At 42.3% G+C, this 17,862-nt stretch overlaps 1 protein-coding gene across 1 annotated transcript in view; it reads right to left on the bottom strand.

Moving 5' to 3' along the window:
* Window positions 1–17,862, bottom strand: part of LOC136625606 (uncharacterized) — a 532,926-nt gene that overhangs the window by 19,428 nt on the left and 495,636 nt on the right. Inside the window, exon 13 of the mRNA XM_066599945.1 lies at window positions 2,986–3,133. Within this exon, the coding sequence (XP_066456042.1) occupies window positions 2,986–3,133 (148 nt within the window). The remainder of the gene's footprint in view (window positions 1–2,985; window positions 3,134–17,862) is intronic.

Consider the following 17,862-nt stretch of genomic DNA (forward strand, 5'->3'; position numbering starts at 1 on the left):
GCCAGTTCAGAGTAAATGTCTGAGTCCACGTTTTGTGAAGAGTCTAAGGTCAAGTAGTTAGCGAGGCGGAGACTATTTTGTGAGCTCCACTGAGTGTGTCACCCCAGTGCCTAAAGAGAGAAACCAACTGCCACATTAAAGCTCCATTGAAGTTACTCATTTTGATTGTGCATTATGGTGCTTCCCACAGGCATGAAATCCAGAAGGCGAACCAATCACCTAAAGCGGGTGATAAGATGGTGGCGCAGAAACTGTTTATGAGCTGGGTGGATAACGTGGACGTGAAGTTTCCTGTGGAGGACTCTGCATCTTGAGATCCAGGAAAGCCATTCACCTACCAGGGACTACAACAGCCATTTGCCATTCCCGATCCTGGGAAGGAGGACTCTGCCCCAGGGCCTCCTTATGCCCTGTGTTAGTGTGGTGACATTATATGGACTCTATCACACAAGCGCTTCATAGGGAGGGGGGGGGGGGAGTGGCACAGAAATTCCTATCACAGTTACTGCTGATGATTAGAGACTCTTGTCACAAAGTTATAATGAAGAATATCACAGCTAATCCTTCTGACTACATAATTATGGCATGTAGTTTATTTAGGTGAATGTAGAATACAGAAAGTAATGACAGTGTGCTCCCAGAAGGCAGAAATGGTACTGGCTCTAGGTGGTCAGATGATGTTGTGCTGATGCATCATGGGTGTGTTAGTAGAGCATAGAGAAATTAAGCAGGGAGAAATCTCAGCATCACGATGGTGCCTGATAAGTACCAGACAGGAAGCTGCACTGCATGAAAGTCGCTGCAATATACTGAGAAGACCTCCAGACTGTGATAGGCACTAAGGTGAGGAGGCAGGGATGCAAAAATGCATTTGCACCAGAGTGGCCCTTTAAAAGCTATTCAGGAATGTGTAGGTTAGCTAGCGAGAGTTGGACTTCTTTGAGGTTCTTTCTTACTCTTTTCTGCTCTAGGAAAACCGCCAAAGGGGTTGTCACCCAGCTTTTCTTGAATAGGGATTATGACTATGCAGTAGTATAGGGGATATGTTGTTGCAGAACTACCGTGTTTCTCCGAAAATAAGACAGTGTCTTATATTAATTTTTGTTCAAAAAGATTTAACTTTTTTACATGTATAGCTGCCTGGACACTATTTAAATTGACTTTTTTAATTAACTGTTAGGAGGGCTTAATTTTGGAGTAGGGCTTATATTTCAAGCATCCGCAAAAAACCTTAAAAATCATTTTGCATCCTCAAAAATTCTGCAAAATCATGCTATGTCTTATTTTCAGGGTATGTCTTATTTTCAGGGAAACAGGGTAGGAATATTTGTTTTTCAAGGATCTAGAGAAGCTAAGTGACAGCCGTTGTGTGAGCAGTAACGGGGTACTCGCACCCGGCTATTCCGAATGAGATAGGCTTAGAGAGTGTCTCATTGGATAACCCCTTTTCAATCTGAAAACAGATGAGGTCAGCTTTGTCTCAAAGGCAGGAACTCTAAATTGCGGAACACCTTTTATTAATGTCCATATGCCTTAATTTTAGAGAGAAAAGCTCTTTAATGTGTATGCAGAAACAGGAAAAGTGTAATTCACTCCTACCTCCTTGGAGCCTCTAAAATACACTTCACCAAATGCAGTACTATGGAATTGTACCATACGGTTAATCTCTATTATACAAAGATGCTCAGATGCCATTGTAGTTATGTGCAGATGAAATAAAGAGAACACCAACTCAATCCATTAATAACATGCTGAACTAAATTCTTTACACCGCTTACTGTTAAAACTATAGACGCGTTTTCAGTCCATGGTGCTTACCTATTAATGTCTGAACAATTCTGTAATGCCTAGTCGACCCTAGTACAAAGGCATTTATATTACAGTAATAATACTTTCCACCAGCGCTGACCTTAATGCTCTTCACCAATATTAATTAACCTGATTAGGAGGATATCTAGATGCACATACACAACATGCAAGCAACGGCAGATTACATCTATACCATCTCTTCAGTACGAGGCCAGCAATTCAACGCCTTTTATGCCTTTCCAACTCGTTCTGTCGTTAAGCAAATAAACGCGAATGACAATCGGGACATAGAACACATAAGTGATAGTATGGTTGTCTATGGCACTAAACTTACAGGGAATAGTCATTTCTACATAGGCTCTTCTACAAACAGAACAGGGGTTACGAATCATGTAAAAAATGTTGACCTGATGTGATTCTACCTTTGGAACTAAAACCCTTAAGCCTGCATTACAGCTGTGTGCATGAGCCCTTAAGGTGTGAGTTAGAACAAAAAATGGGCAAGAAAAGTGCCTAAGATGAAACCATGAAACTGCCACAATTCGTTGTTACCACTCAGTTCATGCATTTATGTAGTAGGTTACTAGCTATATTGATTCCAGAAACCACAGTAGGAGACGAGAGGGAAGGAAAGGGAAAGCCTTCTGCAGAAGGATAGCAATGTAGGGTCTGAGTCAAGGAGAAGGGAAGGTCTTCTGGGTAGAAGATTTTCTTTTGACAGTTATTTCTTGTATAAGAAAACCATTGAAGTAGTCTCGGATGCAAGCAGCAAGGCTCATAACAAAAGGACTGCGCATAAGAGTTTTCAGCCGCTTTGCAATCTATTACATATTCAAGGACAACTTTAGTAAGCTGGAAAAATGTATTCAAACTTTTTTCAATGTAGTCATTTTAAACCTCTCCAATGGAAAATATAATAAAATTAACTCTAAAGCACAATTTCATTATTACCTGGTGTGTATACTATGTATGAGCACCACCACCTGATTAACTATACGAGCTCTGGGTGTGCCATTCTTTTAACCCATGGGGGTTCCGGCGCTCAGACCTCTAGTGATCATACATTGATCACCTATGAGTAGGTGAAATGTTTTTGGTGGGATAACCCCTTTAAGGGACTGATATATTGCAAACAGATTACTTCAGGGATATCAGATAAAGATACCATATGCTTACCCTCAGCGATGTCATTCTAAACTGGCTCCAAGTTTCCTTGTCTAATACAAAAACAATGGTATTGGCCAACCCATGAAGTGGAGCGCTCATCACATGCAGTAACGTGAGGAAGAACACCGGATGACTTGGGTAGAAAGCGTTATGGATTCTAGAAGATAAATCAGAAATGCATACAGTATAAAACAGGAGAATAATTAAATACATTTACAAACTGCATCGATTTGTAATTATATTCAGCCCTTTACGCCAAAGTCAAGGTATTAAGTGGTGTATAAGCACTGATTCCTGTACTAGTAAGCTTACAATTAGAGATGAGTGAGTAGTGCCTTAGCCGAGTATCTCCCCGCTCGTCTCTAAAGATTCGGGGGCCGGCGCGGGTGACAGGCGAGTTGCGGCGGGGAGCGGGGGGGAGAGAGGGAGAGAGAGATCTCCCCTCCTTTCCTCCCCGCTCTCCCCCGCCGGCCCCCGAATCTTTAGAGACGATCGGGGAGATACTCGGCTAAGGCACTACTCGATCGAGTAATGTGCCTTAGTGAGTATACTCGCTCATCTCTACTTACAATCTTTCTAATGTCTTTCTGGAACATAGTGGAACAGTTAAAGTGAAACATTAAAGTCAAACACGAGCAATACAATATTCTTCCTGCTTATACTGGACCTAACTGGTACCATTAAAGAGTCTTTTCAATACTATAAGTATAAATTATGAGGAATATATCTTGAATAACATAATATCTACTGTAAATCACGAAATACATCAGAAGTCGCCAAATATAAAAGCATGAGGCTGGAGTACATATATACAGATCATTTAACCCCAATGTGCAACTGCTGAAGGACCTATTTTTAAGCAAAAAGAAGGCACTACATGTCACTCAAGTCAGAGCTTGACAAGGGAGAAAGCGTTTTTTAATCTGGCCTGTAACATAGTTTCTGTAGGAAGATACTTTAAATGTAGCGCCAGTGTTGCACCCCTCATCTCGGTGTACAGTCAGGTTCTGATATTAGAATGTTATGTTTATACAAATACTATTTACAAACAGAACAAGGAACTTTTATTACATTATTGTATGGAAGGCTTAATTTGATAGCTTTTACTGGTTTTTTGACTCATTGTTGCTTTTATGTTGTTTCATGCTGGACGTTCTAGACACAAGGCCAAATTTCAAAAAGGGATATTTAATATAATAATAATAATAATCTTTATTTGTATAGCGCCAACGTATTCCGCAGCGCTTTCAGGCATGGATAAATGCAAAACAATACAACAATTACAATGTGAGGTACATTGGGTTTGACACGAATGGGTTGGGGGAGGTACAGGGTTGGGGGGGAGGGGTGGGTGGAGCAAGGAATGGGGAACAGAGGCAATAGGGAATTTCATGTGCAGATTAATTATTAGAAGGCAAACGGGGTGGAGCACCATAGGGAGGGGCGGGGGACTAGGTCAGGAGATTTGGTATGCTTCTCTGAAGAGGTGCGTTTTTAAGGCACGTCTGAAATTTCGTGCATCGGTAATTGGACGGATGCCTTGGGGTAGAGCGTTCCAGAAGATGGGTGCTGCTCTGGTGAAGTCCTGTAGGCGAGCATGTGAGGTTCATATTACAGGGGTGTTTAGTCTGAGTGTGTTAGCCGATCGGAGTGAGCGGGCTGGGTGGTGTACTGACAGTAGGGAGGTGATGTATGGTGGGGCGGCGCCATACAGAGCTTTGTGAGTGAGGTAGAGGAGTTTAAATTTAGTTCTGCAGTGGATGGGCAGCCAATGCAACGACTGGCATTTCAGAGCATGGACACAACTTATAAACCTATTTATAAGAAAAAGTAGGTTGTGCGAGTTCTTCTGGCACTTCGGTGTTAAAGGGGTATTCCCATTTCAGACGTTTATGGCATATCAACAGGATATGCGATAAAATTCAGATTAGTGCAGGTGCCACGTCTGGGACTCACGCCTATCTCCAGTTTTGGTCCAATTGCTTCCAAACCAGCTGTACATGGTGGTCAGGGGTGGTTGAGAACATGGAAACAGCCAAGTGGGTTTAAAGGGAAGTTACACAATATAGCACAGTGAGATACACAGTTTACTCAACTCCCGAGTTATGGAAACAGTGTAGCTCACTGTTTTACACTGTTTGTGCAACTCCCATTGACTTCTATGGTTGTTGTGGAAACTGTGTAGCCCAGCTGTGCTCAGCTGTTTCCATCTCTCCAGCCACCTAGTACAGAGCATTGTTCTCATCACTGCAATTGCGAGGTAAATAAAAAATATCATGCAATTTTATATGGTATATCCACAGTGTCAAAATGCAAGCACCCTATGGAACATTACATGCTTTCCTCCCGTCCTATGTGCGAATATTCAGTACAGATAACCCAATGGGCAGCAACGTCATTTTTTAAGTTTGTGCTCTCAATAAAGATGATCTTAGGTGACATCATTAAGTAGAGGTTGAGTGCCGTCTTTCATAATCTCTTCCTTTTCTTTTGTCTCTTTCATTGCTGCATACTGGAAACGGCAATGTGTGCAGTCATCATTTTTTCTAATTGCTACAAGACTGAAGCCTTAAATTCTGTCATACCGTTACATAATAGATTTTATTTTCCTTTTAACAAGTCAGGCAAAATGCAAAACCGATGCAATGAATGCATTCGTTATTCACTGTATGTTTTCAGTATTTTGTAAAAATATATATAATAAACAAGTGAATGAAAACTCATGAAAGAGAATACAAATCGCCAAAACGCAAATCCATTCCGATTCTTTGTTTCACTGAGTGTAATGCAATACATTAAAGAATAGTATGGGCCTATTCCGCCACGACCGCTGTGTGCATTTATACATGACAGCGCTACTTTAATTTTCACTTATTATTAGGGAGGAAATGATTTAGAGCGAGACGGAGAAAATACTAAACTGTCCTCGCAATGCTCCGCACCACGCTTCAAACATTGGCTGTCCTTGACTCGCTCATTCTGTTTATTTTGATTGATGGACACAAGAAATTTGTGAATAGCTGTGCTCCACAAAATGTTTTTAGAGTGTTGTGTCTATTTTTTAATTATTGAATTGATGGAAGGCTTTAGAGGGTTCAGGCTGTTGAAGGCTAATGACATTAAATAGTGTAGGCTGCGCCAAAGACCAAGCAGTAAAAGCCAAATCTCTGCAATAACAAGAATATGTACTGGCTTTCCAGCAAATACTGACAGAACACCCACATCTACGGATAAATCAAGAGAGCTGAATTAAACTCCACGGTGGATTTCTGTCCCTCGGTAGAAGAGCATGAAAAATTTCACAACCGCTAGAGCTCCTTATACTGGCCTATATCTATCCATGGTAACAGAGGACAAACAAGTGTATTCTGAGCCCACAGTTATACTGCCTTACTAAGGGGCCTTATATAAGGAATGATTATTTTATCACATTCTCAATAGTTCGTGTGAAAATGAAGAATAATCATTCAACGTACATGCTGCCAGCGACTGAGCGACAGACGATAATCTGTGCGCTTATCATTCACTGTTCCATTTAGGTATGCATGAAAACCAAACACTGATTGGCCTGTGTAAATAGGCAATCGTTCATCTATGACCAACAGCATGGCAGCCCAAAGTGATGGGAGCGGGCGGGCGGAAGTGATCTCCAACCCACCCTGCCTCCATTCACTCAACGATTATCGCTCCTATGTGAAAGCACTAGAGATGCAAGTATTGTCCTTAGCGAGCACGTGCCCACTCGGAAGAAAAGATTCAGGTGCTGGCGGGGGGGGGGGGGGGGGCAGCGGGAGAGAGCAGGGGGGAACGGAGGGGAGATCTCTCTCTCCCCCCAGCTTGCCCCTGCTCACTCCCGCAACTCACGGCTCCCCCGCGCCGGCACCCGAACCTTTTGTCTCGAGCGGGCAGGTACTCGTTAAGGGCAATACTCGCTCGAGTAATTGTCCTTAGCGAGTATGCTCGCTCATCTCTAAAAAGCACCCAACAATTGTCCTGTCTAAAAGGCCCCAAACATACATTTTGTAGCTTAGCAAAAAGTAGGGGGCAGTGTGACGGTGGCATCAGACCACATAGGGTTTCTTTGTAGTCTGTTACCATGGAGGCACTCAGATCTACATAGGAGCTACAGACATAAAACGGTAGGAAATTTTAATGAACACTATTTGCTAATTTGCTTTATTTTTCATTTTAAAGGTCTCAGGGCAACAAAAAAAAATATTGAAAAAGTGAAAATACAGACACAGCAAAGTTTAACATGTCTTTTAATGCATTTTAACTTTATTGGGTTGGGAGGGGTAACATCTCTTCTTAAAGGGGTTGTCCCGCGAAAGCATGCGCAGAAGACCTGTGCGGCACGAGCACGCGGGAGCGGCCCCATTCAACAGAACAGAAGAGCAGACTGCACAAGCGCGTCTAATCGAGGGAGAAGAAGGCTTTGGTCGGCGCCATGGAGACGGGGACGCCAACACCGGAGGGGGTAAGTGTATAACTTCTGTATGGCCAATATTTAATGCACGATGTATATTACAAAGTGCATTAATATGGCCATACAGTAGTGCTTAACACCGCTTGCTTTCGCGGGACAACCCCTTTAAGTAGAGCACCTAGAAGGTGTGTGAGGTGACACCTAGGTGGTGAGTGAGGAGACTTTTATGATGTGGGTCAGGACCTACTAGGGTCTCCTCACACACCTTCTAGGTGCTCTCCTTAAGGAGAGATGATACCCCTCCTAATCCACGTCTACAGGCCTCTTACTAGCCAAGCCAGAACCCTACTGCACATGAATGAGGGGCAAAAATCCAGAAACAGCTTTAGGTGTATGGATTCTGGCTTGGTTTTCAATTCCTAATCATTGTTATAAAGACCTGTATAAAGGGTGAGACATTAATTTGTAGGAATGCTGCCATCCAATAGGTGGCGCTACAGAGGTATTGTTCCATCTTCCTTATTTGCTCAACTTTTTGTGTCACAGTTCGTTTACCCTTTCAATTACTTTACAAAGTCTTTTTTGCTGTGTTAAGATAAGCAGGCAATAGCTTTTTTAATGGCTTAAGATAACTTTCTGTGACAAGTTACCACAGACATGTATAGAAGAGAGACGCGCCACTCTATGCAAGGGCATTCTGCCATAGAGGCAGACGAAGAAACTGCTATGAGGCCCATAGAGAAAGGTAGCCCAGCGACTTTTCGTTCCACCCCCTTTCCTACTGGATAGTTAGACTCAGTGCAGGACTCCCTTCTCCAGAGAAACTGAAGAAATGTCTTAAGGGTCATGGAAAGGGATAAAAAAGGAAAACAACCACTAGATCCTTCTGTCCTGGGTGATCAAATCCAACACCTTAATAAGGGGCCGATTTTTATCTTTGCTATGGGGCTCCTTCTCTTCTATGTACACTACTCAGAATAGGCATATAAGACAATACGATGAACAGTCCAAAGATTCCTTCTCCCCAAGTACATTATTTTCCATTTGGAAACATTGAACTGCAGTTTCCATTGTGTTGCCCATTCTTGCATACTAATGCGGAATGTGCATTAGGTAGTCAGAGAAGCGGTTTGGCCATCTTTGTTTGTCCAGGACAGGAGGGTCACTTTAATAGATTTGGCTATTTTGTCATCCTTTTTCTGATTTGGCTGCATTAATAATATACTTTGCAGCCTTCTAATTTTATATGACTCTCTGTTAGCTGTACTTCCAGTTTTTTTAACCTTATCATAGGCGGACTTCTCTTGCTTACGATTAGTTACCGGAAAATTATGAAAAAAGGAAACTTCTTATCCCAGCTGCCGACACACTGAACTCCACTTATTACTTCCAGGCTGCTAAACATTAAAGTTCAATGCAGCAGTCATGTCGTGGACTGGTGGCCAGCCAGCATCAGAGTTTTCCTTCTTCAATAAAGTGTTGGTAACTACTGATCACCATGCAGGTGTTTACCCCCCATGCCCAGGCTGTTTTTCTATAATTCTTGGCAGCACATCCCTCATTCACACAGTGAGATGTGCTGCTGAGAACCATGATTTTTTAGGTTGCACATAAGATGCGATCATCTGACAAATGTTTGCTTGTTCATAGGCTGATTGCTCCTCTATTTACATGGAGCAATGGTCGGGTGAATGAGTGCTTTAGCAAATGCTTGTTTATTATCATTGGCCTGTCTAAAAGAACCTTACATATTATTGTACACTGACGGCTTAAGGCTCATTTACACGGAGTGATGATCGCTCAAAGATCACTCAAACGACAGTTTGAGTGACAGCTTTAAGCGATCATTTTGCATAAACTATTAAGTAGCTACTCAGCTACTTAATAGCTATTAAGTGTGCAAATGAAGCCTTAGCTGAATGCAGTTAATAGTCCGAGGGCTCTTATCTGCTTTCGGCTCCTTTGTTCTCCAGCGGGAAACAATGCTATCAGCACTACCTGCAGAGAACTGCTGATAAGGCTGAACTACGATTTTTAGGTTGGACTGAATTTAACGATCAGCTAGCAGTGCACGATGGCCACGCGTTTAGACGCAACGATTATTGCTTGAACAATCGCTTTTTAGCAATTTTTGAGCGATCATCGCTCCGTGTAAATGGGCCTTTAGTTTTAGCCCTTACTTCTCATATCCTTCAATTTTTATCAGCTAATTTATGACCACAACAAAGATAAAATTTGTCTCATAAATTTAGCTGATAAGAACATGCAGGAGAGTAAAGAGTAGAGGGAAACTAAGCTGCTAATCTAGCATGCTGATGCATCTCCTACTGAGGCTTAGACTGCAGTTTTTTATATACAGTGTTATATAGAAGTTGCAGTAGACAAAAAGTGCAGAATTTTTAATTACACCCTATTGCAAAATGATTGTCAATCTAAGGCCTAATGTCCACTTGACGCACGGATTCCACTGCTGAATCCTGCAGCGGAATCCGTGCGTACCCGCAGACATGCCAGGAGAAAGGCAGCTTCTTACCTCTCTGGATCCAGCGGGGGTCCCCACCGTGCCAGCCAGATATTCTTTCTTCAGCACAGCCGATGTGTCCGGGTGTGCTGGCCGATGCACCCGCTGCATGTGCAGTGCCGTTTTTTCTATTTTGAATCCCCTGCTTTTCCTCGGATCCACGGCACCTCCACAGTGACAGCTGCGGGTGTGCTGCAGTGGGGACAGCTTCCACTGACTTCAATGGAAGTAATTGCTGCGGGACCCGCAGGAAAATGGAGCATGCTGCGATTTCTTTCCATGCATGCGATCTGCATCCCGGGAAAAAAAATAATCACATCCGCATGCTTTTACTTGCTGCTCGTATGCTATTGCATCCCTATGGGAGACAAGAGGTGTGGATCTCCCGCACAGGAGACAAGCGTAGACTTTATAGTTAAAATCCGCATGTGGACATTGGGCCTAAAACACATGCATGTAAGTGAAAAAAATACCCCATCCCCAAAGGTGTCCACAGCCTTTAAGCGTTTCTTTTTTTCTCCATGACCTGAAGAAGACATCCTAGTCTTACGAAAGGCAATGAGAGTCTGCACATTATGTGACATCCCCTCAAACAATGACAGCCACTGACACTAGTCTACAGGGAACTAAAGTAGAAAACCATATAACAATTTCATACCATCTCCAAATTCTTTGGAGACCTACTACAGCACCCATAGAGGTATATGGGATACTTCTGTATACCTCCAATGTTTTCTATTATGACAAAATTCTGACAAAAAACAATGTTGCAATATGGCACTATATCGAGGACCTGTACAGCGGCACGACTGTGTGGTATCAAGTGGTGTTCTGAATCCAGGCTCTGTACACACAACTCTGCTGCAGCCATGAGACATAAAATGGAATAATAATGAAAATGTCCTTTTTTCTGCGAAAAAAAGTAGACTGTACTCTGTTCCTCTTCCAACAATTGTTTTCCAACAAATACCTGTTTTCTGCCATAACAAATGTTGATGGGCATTTAACAATAGGTTTAAATAGCTCCCTGTGACTTTAGGCTAGTCACTATGTTTCCACATTTTGGACATATCTACAACGCTGTAGCTTCTAGCGGTAATTGCTATTTGAAGTGCAGACAGCTTTGACTTTACTTGCAGTTCCAGATGTAGAAGGAGTTGGGTAGTCAATAGCTAAAGCTCCTGCGGCAGATGATGTGGGAAAACAAAAGATCACTGAGAGATAATTCTTTGGCATGGAACCTCCTTAATGTAAAAGATAGTTGTGGGTTCTTTAACGTAAAGAAGATACCCATCAGCGAAGGTATTTTACTAGAAAAGCCCCTAAAGACGCCTTATTGACTGGATTCTCATGCCCAGAATCCCTGCTGTTCAGGAGGTGCTGTTTGTCTGCCAGCTGTCTAATTGCAGCTTCTTTTGTCGCTAATGGACAGAAACATTGCAAATGTTACTCTTCTGACACATTGCGTACTATAATAAGTCCAGAGTAGGACTGATCCAAATTCTTGACATGTCACAAGCCAAACTCAACGGATTTGTGAAAATTCATGCAGAATATTAGTAACATAGCACACCGGTGGAATATTTCAGACGATTCTCCCTCTGTAGGTTTATTTCTTCTACTCTTCCAGACTTTTGCTTCTGATCATTTCCTCCTTTTGATTCGTCGTTTCTCTGTTCTCTTACTTATTCCTATTGTGAACTCTATGCCTCTGTTTGCATTTCCCTTTAATTTGCCACTTGCTTATAGCAAATGCATTATAAACATAAAACCTCCCACCAAATGGGTTTATTGAAATTGGTCTTCATTACAGTTAATGATTTTCTATCTAGTATGTCCTCTTTATACTTTCCATTTACTGTGTAATTATTTGTATAATCCATGGCCACCGAAAATGCCTTCATATTAAATAGACCATTTCATTTTAAAACTCAGAAAAGGGGAAAACAGTTAATATTTAGCCTTTTCATGTAAGCGCTAAGTAGAAATGGTAACGCAAAGGGGTACTTTCATTACTTCATAAATTTACACATCTTGGGGTGTTGCATACTGACAGAAAAGAAATGCAGCATCTTGGAAGTTACACCAATCTGATATGATATTCTGTTGTAAGTCTGGCAGCCGAGAATCTTGTCACATAAGACATTGCATTATTCTGGGCCCAATCCCAAAATCTGTGCTCTTGGTGTCTCTTGCTGTCATTCTAGGGCCCCATCTAACGTGATAATCTGCCTTCAATCCTTGAGTTCAGCTGTAATTCTGCAAATGACTGTTTCTAGCTTTTTGACAGATGTAGCTAAAATAAATATATAAGAAAATGTCATCTATAGCTTTGCTATATAGAACACTGCTGACTGCCATGGAGAATGACTACTCACCTGACATACTAAATTAAACTGTGTTATCACGTCACCCAGATTCAAGTCCCGTATCATCAATTTTCTGTGGGACATTGGGAGTCTTTTTCTTAAGCATCCCTAAAAAATGGATCACTCAAACTAGACACTTTTTCTACCTTTGATTGAAATTAGTTTGCAACCCTTGGTCTTGGAGTGATAATTTTACATAAGCGGTAAATGAGCTTTCAGCTTGCTAATAAGTAATCTATCTTGGGGTAGATACACGAGAAGAATTTTAATTTTTTTTTATCAAGAAGTATATACTAGTGAGTGATCAAAAGTTTAGAACATCTCAATTTTTCGAGTTTTTTTTTGGCTTTAACCTGAAACGCAACAATAGTCTGAATTTATGATTATAATCCAAGGTTTTTTTCAGGAAACACATCAAGGACAGCTGCTCTGAAACACTGAAAGCAAATTATGGTTTGAAATAGGATGCAAACTATTCCTACAGGTTCCTCAGATGTTGTAGATTACTTTCAAACTCTCCAATTCTATACAACTAGTGTTGGAACAGACTGCATTACAACACCCTCTAAGGCAGCGTTTGGACAGTTTTGCTCTTCAGGAGAGAGCACATTGCTATCATAATGGCAAGAAAAAGGCAGATAACCAAAGAAGGCAGACAGACAATTATAACCCGCAGAAGTGTAGTTCTGTCCTATAGAGAAATTGCCAAGAAAGCCAAGGTGGCAGTCAGTACAGTTTGCTATATCATCAAAAGGCACTTGAAAACTGGAGGAAACTCTGACAGGAAGAGGTCTGGCAGACCAAAGGCCACTACAAAATCAGATGTCAAGTTTTCGAGAGTCAACAGTTTGTGTAATCGGTGCCTTATATCCCAAAATCTTCAAGCACAGCTTAGTGCAGCAAAAAATAAACAGGTTTTCATTTCAACTGTGAAGAGAAAACTTCTATGTGCAGGTTTAACAGGTAGAGTATCAGTAAGAAAGCCATTGCTAAGATTGCAAAATAAAAAAGACTTATCTGGGCCAAGCAGTGGACTACTGAAGAGTGGAAGAAGCTCTTATGAACTGATGAATTAAAATTTGACATCTTTGGTGCATCAAGCAGAGTTTTTCTGTGTCGTCAAAAGGAAAGGATGATTCCCATGTTTGTGACACTAACCTTCAAACATGGAGGAGTGTGATGATCTGGGGCTCATTTCCTGAATCCAGAGTTGGCAACTTGCACACTGGACAAAAAGAGCTACCACAGCATTTTGATACACTATGCAATACTCTCTGGTGTACGTCTAGTTGGTCAGGAGTTCATAATACAGCAAGACAATGATCTAAAACATACTTCTATGTTATGTTAGAATTACTTAAGAAGACAAGAAGACAGTAGGCTTCAAAGAATGGATTGGCCTGCACAGTCTCCAGACTTAAAACCCGTTTGCCTAAGGCTCCACCAAGGCAAGACATACTGCCTGTCTATAGGATGACTTGGCAGGCATAATTTTCTACCTCTAGAAGCCACTACAGCTTTTTCTACCATAAAACATACTTGGCATATTGAAATTCTTAACAAGGACAAACCGGCTGCAATAAGGGTGCATCTTAGAATAAGGTTGATTGCACATGGCTGGGTAGGATCTGACCCGGTGCCTGGCTGGTGACCCCTGCATACCTGTCTGCAATAGTTTTTGCTGCATCATGGATGTGCCGGCTGGTGCACATGCGCGGTGCAGAAAATGCTGTGCCGTTGCTAGGCAATGACGCGGATTGCGCGGCTTGCCCACAGTGACAGCTACGGACGGACAGACCGCGGATTGGACAGTTGACTTCAATGGAAGCCATCCACGCTGGAATAGGACATACTGCGATTTTACTTCCGAGAGCAGAAAATCTCAATTGATTTCTTTTTGCAGACATAGAAAAGCGATTTTCCATAGCATGTCTATGGGCAGTATTTGCTGCGGAATCCAGAGGTGGAAGCCCGCTCCGGATTCCGCAATGCAAATACACCTATGTGCATTGGACCTAAGACAGATGATATGTCCATGGGTGAACATCTCCTTTGAAGGGTTGTCTAATGAAGATAACCCCTTTTCAAAAAGAAGCCAGCCAACAAATTTCCGTTCCCAAACAGCAGCTTAAAGGTAAGCGACTCCGACAAGTGCTGATCATGATTGCCAGGTAATGTTAAATTTATGTTTAATATGCATATTTGAGCTCCTTATTTTTCTTTAGTTTAACCACTTAAAGACCAGGGTGTTTCTGTCCTAAAGAACTGACACTTTTTAGTGCTTTTACCCACGTGGTGCTTTTATGACCCTAGTTTTTTCTCCTGTCCTGACAAAATATTTTAACTGCGTTTTTGTTTTAATCACATACAGGGCTACATTTTAGTACCCTTTTTCCGTTATTTTTTTCTGTTTTCTATTAGAGGTGAAAAGCCAAATAAAAAACTATTTTTTTTATTTATAGTTCTTAAGTTACGTTAAGATAAAATATAAGAATAGGTTTCTCATTTAGTTTTGGAAGTTTTGATATATAATTTGTATAACATTGGATTATAGGTCCGATATGGTGACCGTTTATGTTGGCTTTGGGTCATTTTCTATTTTTCATTGTATTGTGTAATCTTTTTAAACTTATTTTTGTAACTTTTTTTTAACATCTACGTCCCCCATGACGTCATATAAGACATCTGGGGAACATTCACACTATTTAATTTTATTTCACACTTTCTCACTGTAACTGGAGCATCCAAAGGAGCCACAGTTAAAGTAGAAAACATCCCCATAGTGTGACAGTAGTCACTGCCAGAGCTGGTCTGGGGTCTGCTAAGACCCTGCAGCTCTGATAATCCAGGGATAGCTGGCAATCATGTGATCACCGAATCCCATGCAGAAAACAGCACTACCGCTTCCTAAATTATCTACATAAGGCCAGCTGCAGACGGCTGGGTCGGATCCCGCTGCCAGAATTCTTGCAGCGGGATCTGACCCGTACCCCTGCAGTGACCGCTGCGGCTTACCTGCTCCCAGCTTCTCACCTCTCATGCGCAGAGCAGAGCTGGCACGTCACTAGTGATGTTTCTATGCAGGTCTTAGAGAAATAGAACATGCTGCGATTTGTTTTCCCTGAGTGTTTTCACACGGGTTTTCAATCGCGGCTGTGTGCATAGGATTATCTAATGCAATCCTATGGCAGCGGGCATGGGCGGAAATTCTGCGGGAAACACCGCCATGGAATTTCCGCTCGTCTGCAGGAGGCCAAACACTTACTGAATGCTATGCGGCTCGTACAGGAAAAGTCAGAAGTGGTTAAAAACTGCTTCTGTCTTCTCCTCTGGGTCCTCGGCTGTCCTAGCAGCTCCTGCTAGATTGCAGGAGCTTTATTCCCATGCCGTATTTTTTTTACTATCGGCTGGGATTAAAGCGCAGAACCAAGTGCTGTAAATTTACGGTGCTTGGTCCTTTAAGGGTTAATACTAAAATCTTCCTTTAAACAGTGGATATTTAAAAGTTTGATGACTATTTAAAAGTGAATATTGCACATAGAGGTAGGTAGATACAATAAAACCCACGCAAACAGAATAGTGCTGCTTTCCAAACTGGCTGACTTGAATCTAAGGACAGGAAAAATGATCCACTTGAATACACAGCAGCCAAGCATATTGAAAAGGCAACACTGCCCTCAGTTGAGGCCCGAGTCTGTAGCCAAGTTCTTTGTTCAACAACTGTTGGGTCACTGTCAGCCCAACGGGTCAATCCAGTTCAACCCAGGCATAAAGTTAACCAGTTAAACAAGACCACCAACGCTTTTAGGAATTAATCTTTCTTCCTTCTGGAACAGGGTAATTTGGTTGAGAACGGTTTTATCAGAAAGAAGCCTTTCACTGCTAACAATGTACTTGTTCTCTTTTCTCGAACATGCACAGTTCCTATTAGTGTCTCTAATAGGACACTGGATACTGGCTATTATTTCATACTGTTAATGAGTTCCTTGCAAGTACAGGAGAAGCTCCAGCTCTACAGTCACACTACAGCCAGGGGACAAAAACCAGGGAACTGTATTTTACGCTCTACGTACTATAGAAAGTTCACGGCTTTTTTTCTCAAGGATAAGGGGATATTAGTATTACCACAGTCACCCAATCCAATGCCACCCTTAGAAGAACATACTGCTTTTTTAGATTTGTACTGCATAAAGGACCAACATGCAGCTGGCAAAAAAACATTTACAGTAATGCACATACTTTAGCTATGAAGAGAGAAAAAACTAACTATAACAATGGGGCTAAATGTCAGATACATTTGTCAGAAATTTACATTTATAAGGGGTTTTCCGGATAGTTTTTGACGCTTTTAATGTCAGGTGTAGATGTTTGAAAATAACAAATACAGAAGTACTTACCCATTCTTGGCCCAGGCGATCCAGCTCAATGGTTCTCCCAGTCTCTACTGACAGCGGAAGTCAAGCGACCACTACCTGTCAATCAAAGGTCGCAGAGTCACCACCCATTCTCCTGGCATCAGCACTTGCACCCTGCAAACAAATGTTTTTGGGCAGCAGCACTCATCTCAGCACTTGCACCCTGGGTGCCAGGAGTTCAGAACTGTGACTCTGCAGCCTCTGATTTGCAGGAGACAATCACCTAACTTCCACTGTCAACAGAGACAGGGAGAAGCCCGGGGCTGTAGCACTTGATCACCTGGGTTGAGGATGGGTAAGTAAGTACCACTGGATTTATTATTTTCCCACATCTGTAAAAGTAAAAAAATAAATGGACAACCCTTTTAACCCCTTAGCAGCCGGCCTATTTTGTGCCTAAGGCTGCGGCTGATGCTGGCTTTTAGCACACATCATCATTGATGAGGTGCGCTAAATGCCCTAAAATAGAACAGACTCCACACGAAAATCACGCCGCAATCCAGCGGCAGTCAGAGGCTCGATTGAAAACATTGGGAGCCTCTCACAGCGTTTAGTGCTGCACTTAAAGGGGTTGTCCCGCGCCGAAACGTTTTTTTTTTTTTTCAATAGCCCCCTGTTCGGCGCGAGACAAACCCGATGCAGGGGTTTAAAAAAAAAAAACGGATAGTACTTACCCGAATCCCCGCGCTCCGGTGACTTCTTACTTACCTTGCGAAGATGGCCGCCGGGATCTTCACCCACGGTGGACCGCAGGTCTTCTCCCTCGGTGCACCGTGGGCTCTGTGCGTTCCATTGCCGATTCCAGCCTCCTGATTGGCTGGAATCGGCACACGTGACGGGGCGGAGCTACGAGGAGCAGCTCTCCGGCACGAGCGGCCCCATTCAGAAGGGAGAAGACCGGACTGCGCAAGCGCGTCTAATCAGGAGATTAGACGCTGAAATTAGACGGCACCATGGAAACGAGGACGCTAGCAACGGAACAGGTAAGTGAATAACTTCTGTTTGGCTCATATTTAATGCACGATGTATATTACAAAGTGCATTAATATGGCCATACAGAAGTGTATACCCCCACTTGCTTTCGTGGGACAACCCCTTTAAGGCACAGCGCTAAATGCTGAAAAAAACGTCTGTGTGAGGGAGGCCTTAAGGAGC

Source organism: Eleutherodactylus coqui, chromosome 4, assembly GCF_035609145.1.
Source record: "Eleutherodactylus coqui strain aEleCoq1 chromosome 4, aEleCoq1.hap1, whole genome shotgun sequence".
NCBI classification, from domain to species: Eukaryota; Metazoa; Chordata; class Amphibia; order Anura; family Eleutherodactylidae; genus Eleutherodactylus; species Eleutherodactylus coqui.